This window comes from Coturnix japonica, chromosome 2 (assembly GCF_001577835.2).
Source record: "Coturnix japonica isolate 7356 chromosome 2, Coturnix japonica 2.1, whole genome shotgun sequence".
NCBI lineage: Eukaryota > Metazoa > Chordata > Aves > Galliformes > Phasianidae > Coturnix > Coturnix japonica.
Window position 1 is genome coordinate 50,576,353 of NC_029517.1, and position 16,607 is coordinate 50,592,959.

At 36.0% G+C, this 16,607-nt stretch overlaps 1 protein-coding gene across 1 annotated transcript in view; it reads right to left on the bottom strand.

Moving 5' to 3' along the window:
• Positions 1-11,988: 11,988 nt before the first annotated feature.
• Positions 11,989-16,607, bottom strand: part of ABCA13 (ATP binding cassette subfamily A member 13) — a 164,803-nt gene continuing 160,184 nt past the window's right edge. The window contains exons 58-60 of the mRNA XM_032442584.1: positions 15,055-15,160; positions 14,266-14,403; positions 11,989-12,306 (exon numbers count right to left, since the gene is read on the bottom strand). Of these exons, the coding sequence (XP_032298475.1) occupies positions 12,217-12,306; positions 14,266-14,403; positions 15,055-15,160 (334 nt within the window). The 3' untranslated portion in view covers positions 11,989-12,216. The remainder of the gene's footprint in view (positions 12,307-14,265; positions 14,404-15,054; positions 15,161-16,607) is intronic.

Genomic DNA, 16,607 nt, shown 5'->3' on the forward strand with positions numbered 1-16,607 from the left:
GTTGTTGTTTTATCATTTTTAATGGTGTAACAGCGTTTGATTTAATTACTACCTGGTACAGCGGACACAGATTCAGCCTCCAAGGAAGCAGCTTTCTCTTTCAAGAACTTTACCTTCTTGCTCCCTCTAGTGTTCTGAGATATCAAGCACAATTTTTACCTACTCGAATCAGAGTATTTTCTCTTATTTCCTATTCCTTCACATCCAACTGAAGTGACTTGATAGGAAAGGACATAGACCTTGTTATAGCAATAATTTGAAATGTAAACCTTCACCTAGCATTGAACTTAGCAATCCAAACTGCAAGTAGTATGTCTTACCATTTGGAAAGTTATGTTTGGGCTTGGGAGAGGGAGGTAGTACCATAGCTACATCTAAGAACACATTTTAACTAGATGTTGGTGTCACAAACCCAAGTCACCATCCTCAGTTAAACTTTCCTAGGACCAAAAGAATGTGACTGCATGTTGCACATAATTACTTGACTCATCACATTACAAAGACATAAAACTAGTGACTATAAGCTTCAAAAAACACCACAAGTTTCTAACCTTAAAGGAAAATAGAACTTCCACCAGCCGTCATCACTGACATTTACATCCTGCTATACATGGTGGACAACCTGAATAACGAACACCTGGACTACCTGAGAAAAGCAGAGCGAGTATACTTGCACAGGATAGCAAGCAGAAAATCCTCATTGTTCCTAACACTATTTAAGTGTTAGGAATTAACCATTAAAGGCTCATCTTTATTAAAATAAATAAATAATAAATAAATAAAATTGCCAAGCGAAGATCCAAAACACGAACACAGCATGACACACTGTCTGACTGTAACTCCAATCTACCTGAAACAGTGTTGCTCCTAGGCATCTCAGTGGAACAAGTTAAACTCTGAAATGTCAAGCTAACAAGACGAAACTGTGTTAATTAGCTGCCTGATGAGCAGGAGTACTCAGTATAAACATCTGCAGTATCTACTACCGAAAACAGATTCTTTTGGCATCAAAATACTGGTACAACCTAGAAGAGTAGGAGTTGTAGTTTTTCCATTCTGACTGCTACCAGTGGCAAGCTGGAAACAACCCCATCAAATAAAATGTAAAGGGATCAAATCTGCTTCTGCTGTATCAACAGAGGTTTCCACTGCCATATAATTTAGCCACAAGAAAGAGTAGACTCTTTGCTTCTGGTAGTTTTCAAAGACATTTAAAAAACACTATTTTAATACACATAGTAACATCTTGGATTGAAAAGATATCACATAAAATATTTGCTCTTTCTTGTGTATACATCTACAAATTCGTATACAACTTTGCCATAGGCAATGGTGGTTTTGATATCTAGATACTACTTCAAGATCCCATTCCTAATTATTATATGCTGTGTTCAGTAATGACATATTAGAAGGTAAAGTATTCCACAGTTGTACTTTGATTTAAATTCTATTTGTTTCACCATAATCTAAGCTTAAGTACTCAGAGGCAGTTTTGAGCCCATAGCTGTGTAGAAGGAATAACTATAAACCAGTGATGAATATCGTGGAAAGTTTTAGCTTCATGTCCAACATCAAACCACTGGCAGTGATAGAGCCTTTTGATACACAGATGAACCTTCCGAGAAAGCAAATCAAAACATTTTAAAGAGTCCACATAACACTGCCTTGACAAACATTCCTTTCTTTACAAAATAAATTCAATAGGAACCAAGAAAATGAGTCATCCTTATTTCCTCCCCCTGTGTCCAGTGTCTCTTGCTGCTCATAGTTTGGTTTCAGATCAAAGCAAGATAAAAGTGAATTAAAGATTCTCTTATTCATTTCTGGCTAGAAATACATTTCCTTTTACATTCTGCATATTATTTCATATATTTTGTTTAACTGTGCTTGGTATGAAAATTGAATAAATTGTATTTGTGGAAAATGACATTTTAATTAAATGTTGTGAATATTTTATCTGCTTCTACAAGGTAAAAACAAATAAAATATACACACATACGTAAACAAACTGCAATGGTCACAAATATATCTAATACCAAAATGAGTGTGTTTATTCTGTCAAATTTGTAGGGTAATAAGGCATAGTATTTTCACTTAAGGGATTCATTTTCAGAATAATTTTCATTTGTATAAAGAAAAAAAAAAATGTAGATACTTCACATTGATTTAAAATATCACCTATTTCATTGGGAAAAAAAATCACAGCCAGAAATATTTCCTGTTTTCTTCAACTTCTTTCACTCCCAGTCTTCTCCTTTCCCACATTGGGGAAAAAAAACCCAACAAAACAAACCATACAAGAAAAGAAAAAGACTAAGTAGTGAAAGGGGAATATCAAACCAAACAGATATAACACCATAACAAACTGAACAGATTAATGGCTTTTACTCCATTGATTTATCATCAAAAAACTATATTAAATACTAGGTCCTTTGTTTGAAACAACTGCAGTTTCTCCATCCTTGCCAGTACACACTGCCATTGTTTTCAGATATTTCTCTACCTATCTTACACTTATTTTAGTGGCTCTTCAAGGCAGATAATGCCCTTTTGAGAGGGTTTCTGCCATTAGAATATAATTAAGACTTAGACCGTGATGTCCCCTCTGGGTTCTATTAAAGCCAAAAGGCTACATGCAAACATATTTGCCTTTATGTCAGCGTGATCTCAATCAGTGTCAGAACTGTTTTATATGCTGCTTGGCAACAGAGGTAGAAAACATATAAACTCGGGTTGCCAGAATCTCACACATCTCTACATTTCCCATTCAGTTTAGAAGCAAAGGATTTATCTCAGACATCAGCGAGATTGGTAATTGCAGTCCCAACTATTCTGGCCTCAGAAATGCAAACTTCGATCAGAAGAAATTAATTCTAAAGTAGATTTCCCAATTCTGTTCAGACCCACTGCAAAAGTACTAAAACTTGTCCACATAATGTTTGGGCTCTTGATTTTATCAATAAGGACATTCTGCATGTTACACGTTTTTGACCCCTTCAAATTCATACCAGGAAAGGGAAGTAGTCAGACTTTTTTCCCTGTTTTGTGAATCAAATAACATTCTGATACACTCTTGAGAGACCTCACCTAGAGTACTGCATTCTACTCAGGAGATCATATAGCAGCAACCTTTCAGTATATACAGGGACTCTTTATCAGTCATGAAGAAATAGGACAAGGGACTACAGCTTAATGTAAAAGAGTAGATTTATATTGGATATTCAGAAGAAATTCTACCCTATGAGTGTGGTGAGGCCCTGGCACAGGCTGCACAGAGAAGCTGTGGATGCCCTATCCCTTTGGGCATTCAAGGCCAGGTTGGACTGGGGGCACCAACCAAAGGGGTCTAGCGGAAGATGTTCTTGCCCATGGCAGGGTGGTTGGAACCAGATGATCTCTAAGGTCCTTTCCAAACCAAACCTCTGCATAAGTCTATGAAAAGCTTCATATAGCTTTCTGCAATTACTGAAAAACATAGTCCACTTGTTCAGTGATCCAACCCTAGCATTTAGGAGCTGTAAGTGAGAGTGACAAAAGAAGATCATCTCTAACTCTCAGCATTCAAGTTTTTATATATATTGACTCAAATAAACTGCATGCTCATAATGTGCTTTCTGCAAATATTAGCTAATGTTTATAAATGGAATCTGTACTTGTGTCAACAGATATTAGGAAATGTTTTCTAATAAAGAGACATCCAAGCACAGTTTTTGAAATCACACAGAAGTGCTAGTACTGTCTTTCATTGTCTCTAGCAAAGGGTTTTGCACCCACCACCCACTGATGCATACACTGTTGGAAGAAACTGAGAGCAAGTGGGACATCTGATACTGAGCAGAACAGATCAAAGAGATTGTCAGTGCCTCTGAGCTCTACAAGAGTAGCAAACGTATTTAGAGAAAATGTTCTAATGATTAAGGAGAAGGAAAACAGAGCAATGACCCCAGAAAATATCCCAGTTCTTCACTAAACCCTACAGAGACACTGGAGGGGAAGTTTTTTGTATTAGTGATCTGGCAACCAACATTAGTGAGCAAAAGGCAAAGCAGCTATCAAGGGAAAAAGATTTCTCTCAGATATTGAGGTTGTTTCAGCACTGGTGAATTAAAAGAAGTAGTATTTCTGGCAAATACAACCCTGGTGCAGACAAAAATCTCACCTTTCCTGAAACCCCTGTGGCATTTTTTTCTGGTACATCAATATATATGTTCAGGGGTGTATTTGGAAAGTGGCAAGCCCACAGCAAGAAGCTTTCTAATTAATCCCATAATTTATGTCTTGAAGCAGTTAAAAAGAGGGCTTTTGCTGCTTTTTGGAGAAAGACACCCTTCAGGCACAGAGTATAGTTAGATGTCTGCAGCCAGACTCCATCCCAAGTACAGACATGTAGCAGATGCCAAGTGCTCCTGCTGCTTTCTCCTGAAGGTGTGAGACTCAGAAGTCAAAGCAAGGAGAAAGTGCACAGATGATAGAGAAAAAAACAAGCTGAATCAATTTACTGAGCAAGTTCAAAGCTGTGGTACTCTCATCACTCTTTGCTCTTTCTCACCTTTCTTTTCTAACACCCTCATTGAGAATCTGCCCCAGAGAACTGACACTTTATGTTTTCAAGTAGCTAATTCAGTGAACTGTAATTGCAATTGAATAATTGAGGACTTGTTAGTGTTTGGAAAAGTTGAATGTCACCAGTCTTTTGCTCTTTATTCCTTTCCATTACACCTTTTTGTACAATGAAACTGTAGCCTCTAGTTAGTTAGCTTTCAATAATAGCTGCACAGTCAGTTCTTTCCCAAACTGGATCACATTCCTTCATTTTTCTAGGGCCAAAAGTCAACTCTGTGCCTTCCAACGTGCAGCTGCAACTTCATTACAAGATGAATATAAGATTGTGAGATAAAATACTATGTAACAAATACATTTCTTTACATATTAATTTAGCCTAAATGTAAATAGACTGTATATGTGTGGATATATCCAATTCAGAACCACACAAGAAGAATACAAGGAACAGGACGTGAAGGAGACAAACAGGTTAAAAATGATATAATTATTTATGAACAAGAAAACATAGTGTATTTTTTATTATTATTATTTTTCGTTATGCCTGCTTGAAGCCCTGAATAGACTGCCAGTCTTGTAGAATGGGGTAAGGTAAGCGTATTTGTTAAAATTTTTCCAGATCCTGACTGAAGCAAATTCTTGAGAAAACTGAATATGATACTCAATCTTCAGAGAGATGTGTAATGAGAAACACTGTGAACACAACCAACAACAAAAAGCAACACAAGAAATTGTTTTCATGTCGGATCACATAGGGCCCAGCTCTATGAAAGGCTGAACTAGCCCAGTTCCTACTGAATGATAGGATCTGCTTCTCTATCACTATATGCCTATATGAGAACCTAAAATTCTGCCACTCTGATGTGTCTGCTTTTCATCCTATACTTATTTTGGGGCATGAGTTGTTAAAAAAATGAACAAAGGCTCCATCAACGAGAAGAACTGTGCGTTACTGACACGATTCCAGCCAAGTTCATGTATAATGAGCAACCACCAGATGGTAAACAACTCTGGCCTTCATGGACATTAACAAGGAGAATAATATGTCAGGTTTGTTTTCCATTAGAATTAAGGATTTTCTTGTTCTGAGAGTTCTATCAGTCCCCAACATCTTTTGCATGGCCTCTCTCTTATTCTTGTGGCTCTGAGAAATAGAATGCTATGGGCAACCTATCTCCAAGTTTCCTCCACTTCAGTCTGATAGCAAAGCAAATTATTTTCCAGAAAATCTTTTTTCTTTCACTCTATTTCCTTTTTCATTAACCTCATTCCTCATTTTCCCTCCCACTCTCTGCTTTTTTGTCTGGCTGCACGCTTGGGATGGGTTTGGAGAACTGACCCATGAATAAAACGATCTCATTTTCAAATCCCCTGAGCTAGACAGTCTTTATTTAGTTTTAAATACAGTGAATCCTGTTGTATGAGACAAGATCAATAGATTCACTGTCTCTAAACTCAATCATAAGACTCCATATATGTAAAAAAAAAAAAAAAAAAAAAAAAAAAGGGGGGGAGGGATGGTGGTCTCATAATGATTTTAGCACTATCTTCTTCTGCAGCCTCAGACAAGTAATTTAGTCATTTTGTGTTTACCTTTTTGTACTGGCAAACAACATTGGCTATTTATACTGAGAAGTCTTGAAATCATGTACTGTCATGTCTTCAGATCACATCACATCAGATAATTGCATCCCAGTCTTCATCATCCAATCATATCTACAATAGTTTGCTCAAAATACAAACACACTTACAGAAAAAGCCCCCAGTTACATTTGCCTTTTGATTCAGATAATTCTGGCTTCTTCAGCACGGCAAGAGAACTGACTTAAAGAAAGTAAAAAGAGATGCCTAAAGAATTGTTTGTACATGATTATGTTGCATATGAAACCACACCATGAAGATTTTTGTTTATTTAACTGTGACAGTTCACATTCAGCTGTAAAGTAGCGTCTCTGTTTCCAGCAAACAATTCACAATGGGAAAAAGAGATCAAGTTTTTTTTTGGCCTAGTCTATCTCCTCTAAAAGCAAAAAGAATGGAAATTCTATTTTAGAGCACTTTTATTCTAGGTGCTAGAAAGTCTCAAAAGGTTGTACACTTCTAGTTAAACTTTTTGGGTAGTACTCACTTGCTGTAAGTTGTTTTGCATTCCTCAGAATTTAAAGTGACCACTGGTTATATATTCACCGGGCAGCACTCCTCTGCTCCTATCCTTCAACAAGCACAAAGTTCTTGTGCTATTTTGATCCTTACTGAACCTGGCAGTGGGACAAGCCCAACTACAAATTCACAAGAGATATCACATTATAAATGAAGAATAATTGCCATGATTCTTGAATTTTGGAAATATAAAAAGGGGGAAGTTGATACCACGACTAACAAATACTTCTGATTTATCCAAACTGTAGACTCAAAGGCATCCAGATAGCAAAAAGCTAAATCTATTCTTTTCCTAATTTAACTTATGTAATTATGGACATATTTATTCATACTTAGATTTAAGGTAGAAATCTAAGTAATATATATGCAGTAACTCATATGTATTGTAAAACATTTCAGTGAGCACCATTTTAAAACTTTATATGCACGGGTATCCAAGCTTTTGGCTTGCCTGAACTGCAGTGAGGGAAGAATTGTCTTGGGACACATAAAATATAGGATAGTGTATATAATTAACAATAATTATTTTGCTTTTTCATATTTTTTATTGAAATATTAAAAAATGGGCAATAAAAACAAAAATAGAATGTTGGATGCTTTATAGTATTTTATATAGGTGGATGCTTCAATTCCTCTGTTACCTAATTGATGTATATCTAGAAAATCTATTTCTAATTACACAGTTTTCAAAACATAAAAAGATACTGAAGATATATTTTATGTATTAACTTTTCCTGCCTGTTAATCTAAAATAAACAATTAGTAAAAGAGAGACTACTAAACTGGGGGAAACAAATTCAAAATGTTGTGCATGAACTTAACCCTTACCTTTCAGAGACAGAGAACTTTCTTCTATCTAGATTCAACCTATTGTTGAATCACATATTACTAATAAAACTGATACATATTAAGAGACTTCTATTAAGAAAACAACACGTCTTTTTGGACACTTACCATTACCTATATCTCCTTAGCTAATCATTATGTGAATATCCCACTCTACCTACAACAAATCCCACACGTTTCTTCACTCAAGCTCTCTCTCTCAAAATTTTTCAAGTTTTACAAACCAGCTCTGAAACAAATTAAAAGGGAAAAAAACAAACTCCACTTTTTTTTAGAAGTTGAATCAAGTTCCAAAAGATTCAGTTCTTAGAGAACTGCTAAGGTTTTGCAGGGGTTTAATTTTTGAACCTAATAATGTGTGTAGATCAGGAATAAATGTCAAAATGCTACACGGAGTCAAGTTTGCATTTTTTTATTGCAACAGAAGTTAAAAGATGTTTCTATTATTTTCCTTAATTTATGTGCAATACACTTAATATTAAATCATAACTGCCTCATTACAAGGGTGGAAGGACTCCTGTTTGATATTACCTTACACTGCAGCATGTTAGAGGATCCTGTTTGGTTCCTGCTGGGTAAGTGAGCTGAGTTCCAAGGTATTCCTTTAAATAGTTCACGCCACCAGCAGCCTAACAAGAAGCAAAATTATCCATGTATATTATCCTATAACTGGAATAAATAGGTTGAACATGGAAATCTGACTAGTAAATGTAACAATTTGCTTACATAGTTTATTTTTTTTTAGGTTTCACAACTTTCATTTTGTGGGAAAGAAGATATGGACACTGCTGATTTGATCTACCTAAGCTAAGGATGCGCATATGCTTTTACAGTGCAAAAGTCTTTGATTATGTCTTTCTCAAAGCCATTGCAGGAGGCAAAATTTGTCCCAACACATATTTCCACATAGCAATTGGCACAAGGGCACTGCAGAAACAGCATTCACTATGTTACTAAAACTTAATTAAGGAGAAAAATGCTTTGACTACTTCAGTACTCTGTATCATTATTCAGCATGAAGAACTCATCTGCTAAAACATTCAGCAGAACCTTGCCTGGTGAAAGCAGCAGACTATTGCTTCCTCTGCAAGAACAAGATAGCTGCAATTTCTGCTTGGCACCTGCTGCCCTATTTCATTGCACTTGCAGTATTAGTTCTACTGGCAAGTACCTAACATGCAACTCAGAAAGCATCTTCTCTTTTGTTACTGCCTCAGGAAAACTGCCTGACTTCGCAGGCTCACTTAATCACTTGCAGAAAGGTATTCACATTGCTAGCTTTGATCTGCCTATTCTTTAGAAAGAAAATTTGAATGTGTTGATACAAATGGATTAAATCACATTAAACTGAATCAAAGAAACTGTCTGTTTTTACTAGGAAAAGACCAGGGAAGTAATATTCTTACCTAAATTAAGTTTAGACTAATGTGTAAGTCGAGCATTTTCAACAAGAGTCAGACTCAGCTCCCTAATTACGGAGATTTCAGATCCCAGATTTCACAAGGACAAACAAGCTTAAAACGCTCTGCTGGAAGTCACATCTTCCACTAATCTGAGTGAAATTTACAATTTTTGTCATGACTGAACCAAACCAGGAGCTAAACTCCTTCTTTTCATTGCAAAAATCTACAGAAATTAAACACAAAGCAGGATAAAAAACTTCAGTTGATGAGTTTTGCCATCTTGTCTACTACTCCGATTACTCCTCCACCTTTATTGAACTTGTGGTTCTTTGATTTAAGCTTTAGACTTACAGTATATTTTTACTAAGCTCATTTTATAATTTTACATAAATTAAGCCAGGGCCTCAAACAATCTACTCTGTGGTTGGTAGAAGATCTTCTGATAACTTACATAGTGGATTAGTCTCTCAAAAATATGAAAATGATCTCCTCAGTTTCACTGTTAAGCATTTGAGATATTCAGTTGATTTTCTAAATTTGAGCTTAATACCAGTTTAGCACTCGGGGTGAAGGGCGTTTTTTCACAGAGAAATTTCCAGCTGAAATAATATGAGCCCACTCTATTTAAAATCTCACAAGAGTAGTTATTGTTTAAAATCCTTAGCTGTCTTTGATTCAGAATTTAGGGGTATTAGAAGAGGTATTTCTGCATGATCTGTGAATTCAAGGACTCTTTCATCATTAACATATAAATGGCCTTTTCTGTCCACAAGTTTAGTACTTTTTCTTTTTAATTAAAAAAAAAAAATCTTCAAAAAGTGGTCTTGAAACTTACATATTTCAGGAATGCAGCAAGTCAAGGAAAGGGAAAATGTCCTCTGAGACAGAACCCAGTACGCTGGAACTCAATTAGATTTTGACCTTCTTCAACTATAAAGGATTGGAAGACAAACATTGTTTGCTACTTGCCTGAATTAAATTGGGTCTCTTGAGATGCATATGAAGCAATTTAAAAAAAGAAAAGCACTGTTAACTGGATTTACTCAACCATCAGTCTGGAGTAAACCTTATTTACCGTACTCATCTATTACAGCAATATAATCTTTCATGTTTTAATCAGAAAAAAATGACATTTAATTAGTGTTACACCGCCAAACCCTGAAAAAGTTCCTCTATCTACACATTCAGGTAGGCCATCATTTCTGAGTTTCACCACGGTAAGTCCTGTATTCTTTTATGCTTCCCTTGACCTAGGCAGGACTGTTTTATTACTTCAACTCCTTGTCCCACTTCCTAGGCAGGAATAGGCTCTCTTCTCATAATTTCAAACCTTTTGGCTAGGCTTCCTTACACCCAGGGAACTAACGCTATCTCTTTTCCTAAAGCAATCTATTAGATTTCCTTACGTTTGTTTATTTTTTAAGGACTTGAGATGGTTGAAAGATAGAGATATCAGAGAAGAAAAGGAATGGGAAGAGAGAGGAAGGGGGAGGAAGGATGAAAAGGAAGAAGGATGGAAGGAAAGTGAGTGAAAGAAAGAAGGAAAGAAAAGAAACAATGTAACCAATTTACAGATCTAAACATATGAACAGAAAAAAAACATCAAAAAACAAACAAACAATAAATTCTTGCCATGCTGTCCTTTCTGTTTTTCCATCCCAGCAAAAGTTTCAGAAACATTCACCTGTTAAGTGAATTCAAACTATGACTAAAAGATGCCTGGCTGTGCCTTGTATGCTGTTTCTGCCACCCCAAGATCCTGAAATTAAGCAGTACAATTTTATGATAACATACCCAGTTCTGCCCAAATTTTCAGTATCTGTTTTCTTTCACCCTCTGATTTTTTCACATTCTGCTGTGTTAATACTAACCATTATTGTTTTGATGGAATCTTCACAATACCTCATGCAGAAATTAAAGATAACGGATTTCATCTTAAACATGACCATCCCATTGTATTGGTGAGTGCTGAGTTTTGATGGTTCTTCTGTGCTTTGGATCTTGAGGAACATGGCAGAGCTCTGACACTATACTGTAGATTCCACATTAGAAGCCCTTTCAATGATTAATACCCTGCCCACCCCAGAGCTATATTGCAGGAATACAGTTCTAAGTCACAGGTTCTACAGTTTAAAATATTTGGCAATACAGTCCAACAAACATCTTATCAGCTACTTCTACAGGATCACCAAAGGAACTGTCTTGGAAAAGCCAGTCATTTTTCTCAAGATTTTTTTCATTGTTTTTTTTGTTGTTGTTTTTTTTCCTTTCTTTCAGTGCAATACACAAGTATTTAGTTATTAAATGTCTACTTTGTTTACACATGTGAAAGTTGAAGGCCCTGGAATGACCTTACATGAAGTACATAAGACCATAATACACATTTATTGAAAAGTTTATTGATCAATGTCTGAATGCTTATTTCTTTAACATAATCCTAAAACAGATTTTTTAGGGGAGGGAGGAAGAAAGAAAACGCTGGGGAAAATGAAATAGGTTATTAAAGAGATACTTGAGAATTCTCCAGCAACAACCTGTAGGCATAAGGGAAAACTCATTGTCAAGTATGATTTATGAAACCTTATTAAATTTACTTTACATAACTAGGAGGCAGACTAGTACACTAATACCCTATTCAGCATAAATCCACATGGAATACAGTGCATCCGTTATACAATAAAAAGGCTAATTTAACTTGTCACAACACAGATCTGAGTTAATGCAGGAGTCAAAAGGCTCTCAATTTGTGCTATTAAATACAAATGTCAGTTGATAGGTTAGCAATTTCTTCCATTCGATAAGTTTTTCTTTACTTGTCACGTAAAAATTATTTACTAAGTGTGCATGCAAGAGAAAATTACTGTAGTCAAATGAATATAGATCTACTACCAAAAGAAAATGCATTATACACAGTGACATTTCAGACAAGTCTTTTTATGCTCTGCAAAGCTACATTAATTTGGCCCTTTTTATTATAAAATTGCAGTTTGTTTCGAAACATACGTTTCTCGCAGAGTTCTTGTTTGCAGGTCACTACTCTATTGTATTATTGAGAACTGATAACATTCCTTTTGATCTACACTTGCCAACTCACCTCTGCTCCTACTACATGCTTCTCACAAACTGTTAACAGATGAAAATTTTCATTGCATGTAAAATGTGTTTATATATATATATATATATATATATATATATACACACACACAAACACACACACATGCTGTTGAAACTGTATCCAGTTCTGATCCTAAACTGCCAGGTGGCCTTGGCGAACAGTGGGAGATTCTTGTGAAGAAAGTGAGATTCCTTGCTGCTGTGTAGCAAAATTAATGAATACCTGTAAGACAAGAAAGAAGTAGGATTTTCAAAATAACAGTAACAGAAAATTCAGGGACTTGGCTGGTGATTTTTTTCAGTTGCTTCTCCAACACAAAAATTAACAGTTTCTGCTGTGAGGATCCCTATAGAGATATGTTTTGCAAACTCTATAAAGAAACCCTCTTCACCTCTCCAGCTAACAGAGAGGTTGATGAACTGTAAAAAACAATGGTAAAGTGAGTTACTGGGAAATAATTGTTTTTCTTTGCACTTGAATTAGCATGAGATAAAAGAGCCTTGCAAGCAAGGTGTCCTTGTAGACAAGTTGTGCAGAGGCTTACAGCTTCCTCTCCACTTCATGTCTCACCAAATAAGATTCATACATAAAGTTTGATTGACAACTTGAACTTATGGATGTTGGACTTACTACACAGGCTGAATAGCCTAATTAACTTCTACACCCTGTGAACTTTTATTAATTCCATCATAAATTTGGAGTTAATTACACACGCGATGCATGACATGAAGGGGGATCACATACAGGGGGAAACATGTATTAGGCAGACTGGGAAGTCTGTAACCTCCAAGTACTTCAGCCAGTGAGGAAAGGAGGAGGGACAATGTGATTGGGATATAGGGATAAAAGGGGGGCTGTTACCTCTGATACTTTGAGAGACCCTGAGGAGACTGTTCCCATGGACTCTCCCTTTATTTGAATAAAGAAAGCTAAAGAGTCTCCTCTGTCTCTTTTTTAGAATAAAGATAACTGAGTAAGCCTATTTGAGCAACATTTCTTCCAGCAAGCATGACAGAACTTGACCCTGTTATTTCTATCAAACGCCATTAGATGATGGTCTGGATACTTCAAGGCAAAGGTTTACTTCTGAGCACTGCCCAGTGACTACTCAACAACTCCCATGCCTACTTTATAATTGCTTTTTGTTCTTGTTGTTGTTGTTTTCCCTGAACAGAATTTACTACAGAAAGGCTTGTTTGCTTTTTAATCACACAACTATTTGACAGCAAGGAATGGAGCAGAAGAGATGTTTTTTCTTGATTCAAATGATCGTATTCATATGCAAACAAACTTGGAGTGAATAATAAGGGTGTTTATTATTCAAGAGAACTATGTTCTTGTTTAAAAGTGACACTCAGTTTGTCTTGGGGAGAAAGCAATAGGAGGTGACTGAGGTGATGAATCACCATGAATAATGCAGAGAAGTAAGCTTGTGTGAACTATTCCTGATCATCAGGCTCAAATCATCTTATATTCATCCGTTTTGCGAACAGATAATTCAAAAGCCATTAAAAAGATTAGTACAAATCAGAATATTTCATTAATGATTTGCACTAGGGTAAAAGGAATAACTTCACACCATTTATCATACAAAGTTAATATTTTGACCAAATGCAGCTCCTTCAGTTGCAGAATACATAACAAGAAGTTACATACAAGGATGCTCAAACACATCACAGCCACTCAGAAATGTCATACTTGCTATTGTTCTCTTGTTCCTTCTGCCCAAATAGGATTTCACAGTCACTAATAGCACTATCTCTTCAGTCTGCTGGTGCATTTATACTGTGCTCTCTACTGTGTACTGTAATACCACAGAAGAAAACCCTCAAAGGAAAATGGCCTGTAAGCCTATGATTTACTGTGATTTTCAGGCTTGTTCAGTCTCTTGAAGGGCATTAATAGGATCTCAACTATTAGACGGTGGCAGTGGCAGTTCACAGTCCCACCCTCTGACCCTGCACAAATCAGAGTTATTTAAACAGTGATTAAGCTTGCTTACATAGCAAGTATCATAGAATCATGGAATCAGCAAGACTGGAAAAGATCTACAAGATTATCCAGTCCAGCCGTATATGCGCCTACTCATGCTGTTTTATGCTTATCCACAGTGTGAGAGCAATAAGGTTAATGTGATTAACCTGAGATGGTCTGGAACTGCTGAAAAAAAGAATAAAATACCTGCTCCAGTGTAGTTTGGCTTATGGAATAGTGTTTGATTTGGAGAAAAGCTTTGTAGTTCTCTAGGATTCTGAAGAGCTCAGCTAAACATCCCTCACTTCGTGGTACATGGTATTCAAGCAAGTTAAGATGTTGTCCCTTAAAAGAAGCAAAACCAACAAAAATAGATAAAGGTGAGTACACATGATGATGAAGTGATGCCTGCTACAACCAGATTGATCTCAAAGTTGGCTCTCTGGTTAACACAAAAAACATGAGCTTTTAAACAACAGTGTATTTTGTCTGATTAACAATCTCTGCAGTAGGATGCTCTACAACTTTAAAGAAAAAAAACAACAAAACTAAATTTCAGCCTGACAGAAGTCTCTCTCTCTTAATGCTGTGCATTTACTGATAAGCTTCCTGGAAAAAAATACATATATATTTAAAAATTCACATACGCTTTACATTCATGTATATATGTATATGAATACACACATCTGTGAATCTTATCAGAAATCAATAAAAGCAAATACAAGTTCGACTTGGTCAACAATAAAATCAAAATGAAATTATTACTCAGAGAAAGGCCCTATATATATTTATGCCGCTTAAATTACTTTGGAATTGACTTAATCAATATCGAAAGTCAGATTTATAAGAAATGCTTAATAAGAAAATGAAAGAGATGCTCATGAATACTTTCTTCAGAAAAATCAATGTATCTAAAGCCATATAAACATTGTTCATATCAGCCCACTCTTCATCTTGCCTTACAATAATTACTATAATGAGGAATTTTAACTGTACCTTAAATTGTGATCCAGGAAAATGCAGCTTTAGACAGTCCAGAATCATTTTTTGATAGCTTATTTCTTTGCTAAGCCAAACTTTGACAGAATAGCCATCTCCAAACCTGCAAATGATATGCAGAAATACAGACTCATTTGTGTACACTATGATGGCAGCAAGAACACTTGTTTCAATTAATTTTCCTGTAATGATTATGGCAAATAAAACAATGTGTATGCCTACTGCATTATCACTGGGATATTACCGCTTTACTATTTACTAGTAGATAATGATTTCAATGAGAAAGTTGCTAAATTAATGATAACAAATATAAACAAACAATAAACCCAAACTTTGTTATCCCTAGGTTTTAATTACAATACTACGTTTCATTACACAATGTAGTGTACATTAAATGAAGTATACATTGTGTGCCCCGGTCGTGCAGTGGTAGGAATGCCGCTTTGCAACACCGGGGCCCGGGTTCGAATCCCCCTGTGGTGCAAGTGGTAGAAGTGCCGCTCTGCTACACAGGGGCTCGAATCCGGGGGATTGGACTTGATGATCTCTAAGGTCCCTTCCAACCCGCACAAGATTGTGATACTGTGATTAATTATGACACTACAAAAAAAAAAACCCAAAACCTATGAAAATCACCTATCATAAACAGAACAAAAATTCTTATTTTAACTTTCCTCACGATGTGACACTTCAAACCTTTTAACAAAGCAGCTAAGTTAGTATTTCAAGAAATGTGTGCACAATATGTTTTTGCACATGCAGAGTAAACAGTTACTTAGGTTGATGGCAAAGACAATGAATATTCTTAAGATCTATGGCCACACAATATGTCTCATAGAATAATTTAGGAAATGAATTTCTCTCTCAATATACATGTGATAAAAGTTAAGTACAGGCAATCTAGCCAACACATTATTTTTTTATTAGATTTACTCGCTGCTAATATATGTAACTGGGGAAATTCCAATAAACCTATCAACACTGAAAGGGCAACAAAAGCCTCGTGTATGTTGCGTAAGTGGCAGAAGTTATGCAGCACAGATTCAAGAGATTTCATTTCCATGGCTCCAAACTGCATCTGTTCCCATGAGTAATGGAAAGGCAGAGCTGGGAGGAAGACAAGAAGCTGAGGTTACATGTCCACATCCTCCCAGGAACCTATCAGTTCCTCTGTATTCCCCCTCCAGCACTCCCACATCATTCATGCCAACATTATTTCCTTTTCTTTACTCACCACCGGTACAATTATTCAACCCCAAATTCTTTACTGCAGTTCTTCTGTTTCTAGTTACTTTCCTCCCTGTTACTCACAACAATGTTCCTTGCTGGCTATACCTGTCTTATTCACAGTTGTGGCTGAGTCAAATGGGTCTGGAAGGACTGAAGCACATTTTCACATGATAAAATCTCAATGAATCTGCTTTTCTCAACTACAGAAACTTTTGGTTGTTTTAATCTTTTACTTTCTTTTTCTTTTTTCTTTTTTTTTTTTTTTTTTTCTTTTTCATTTTTGGTTAGTTGGGTCTTTTGATTTGTTTTTAGTCAAATAG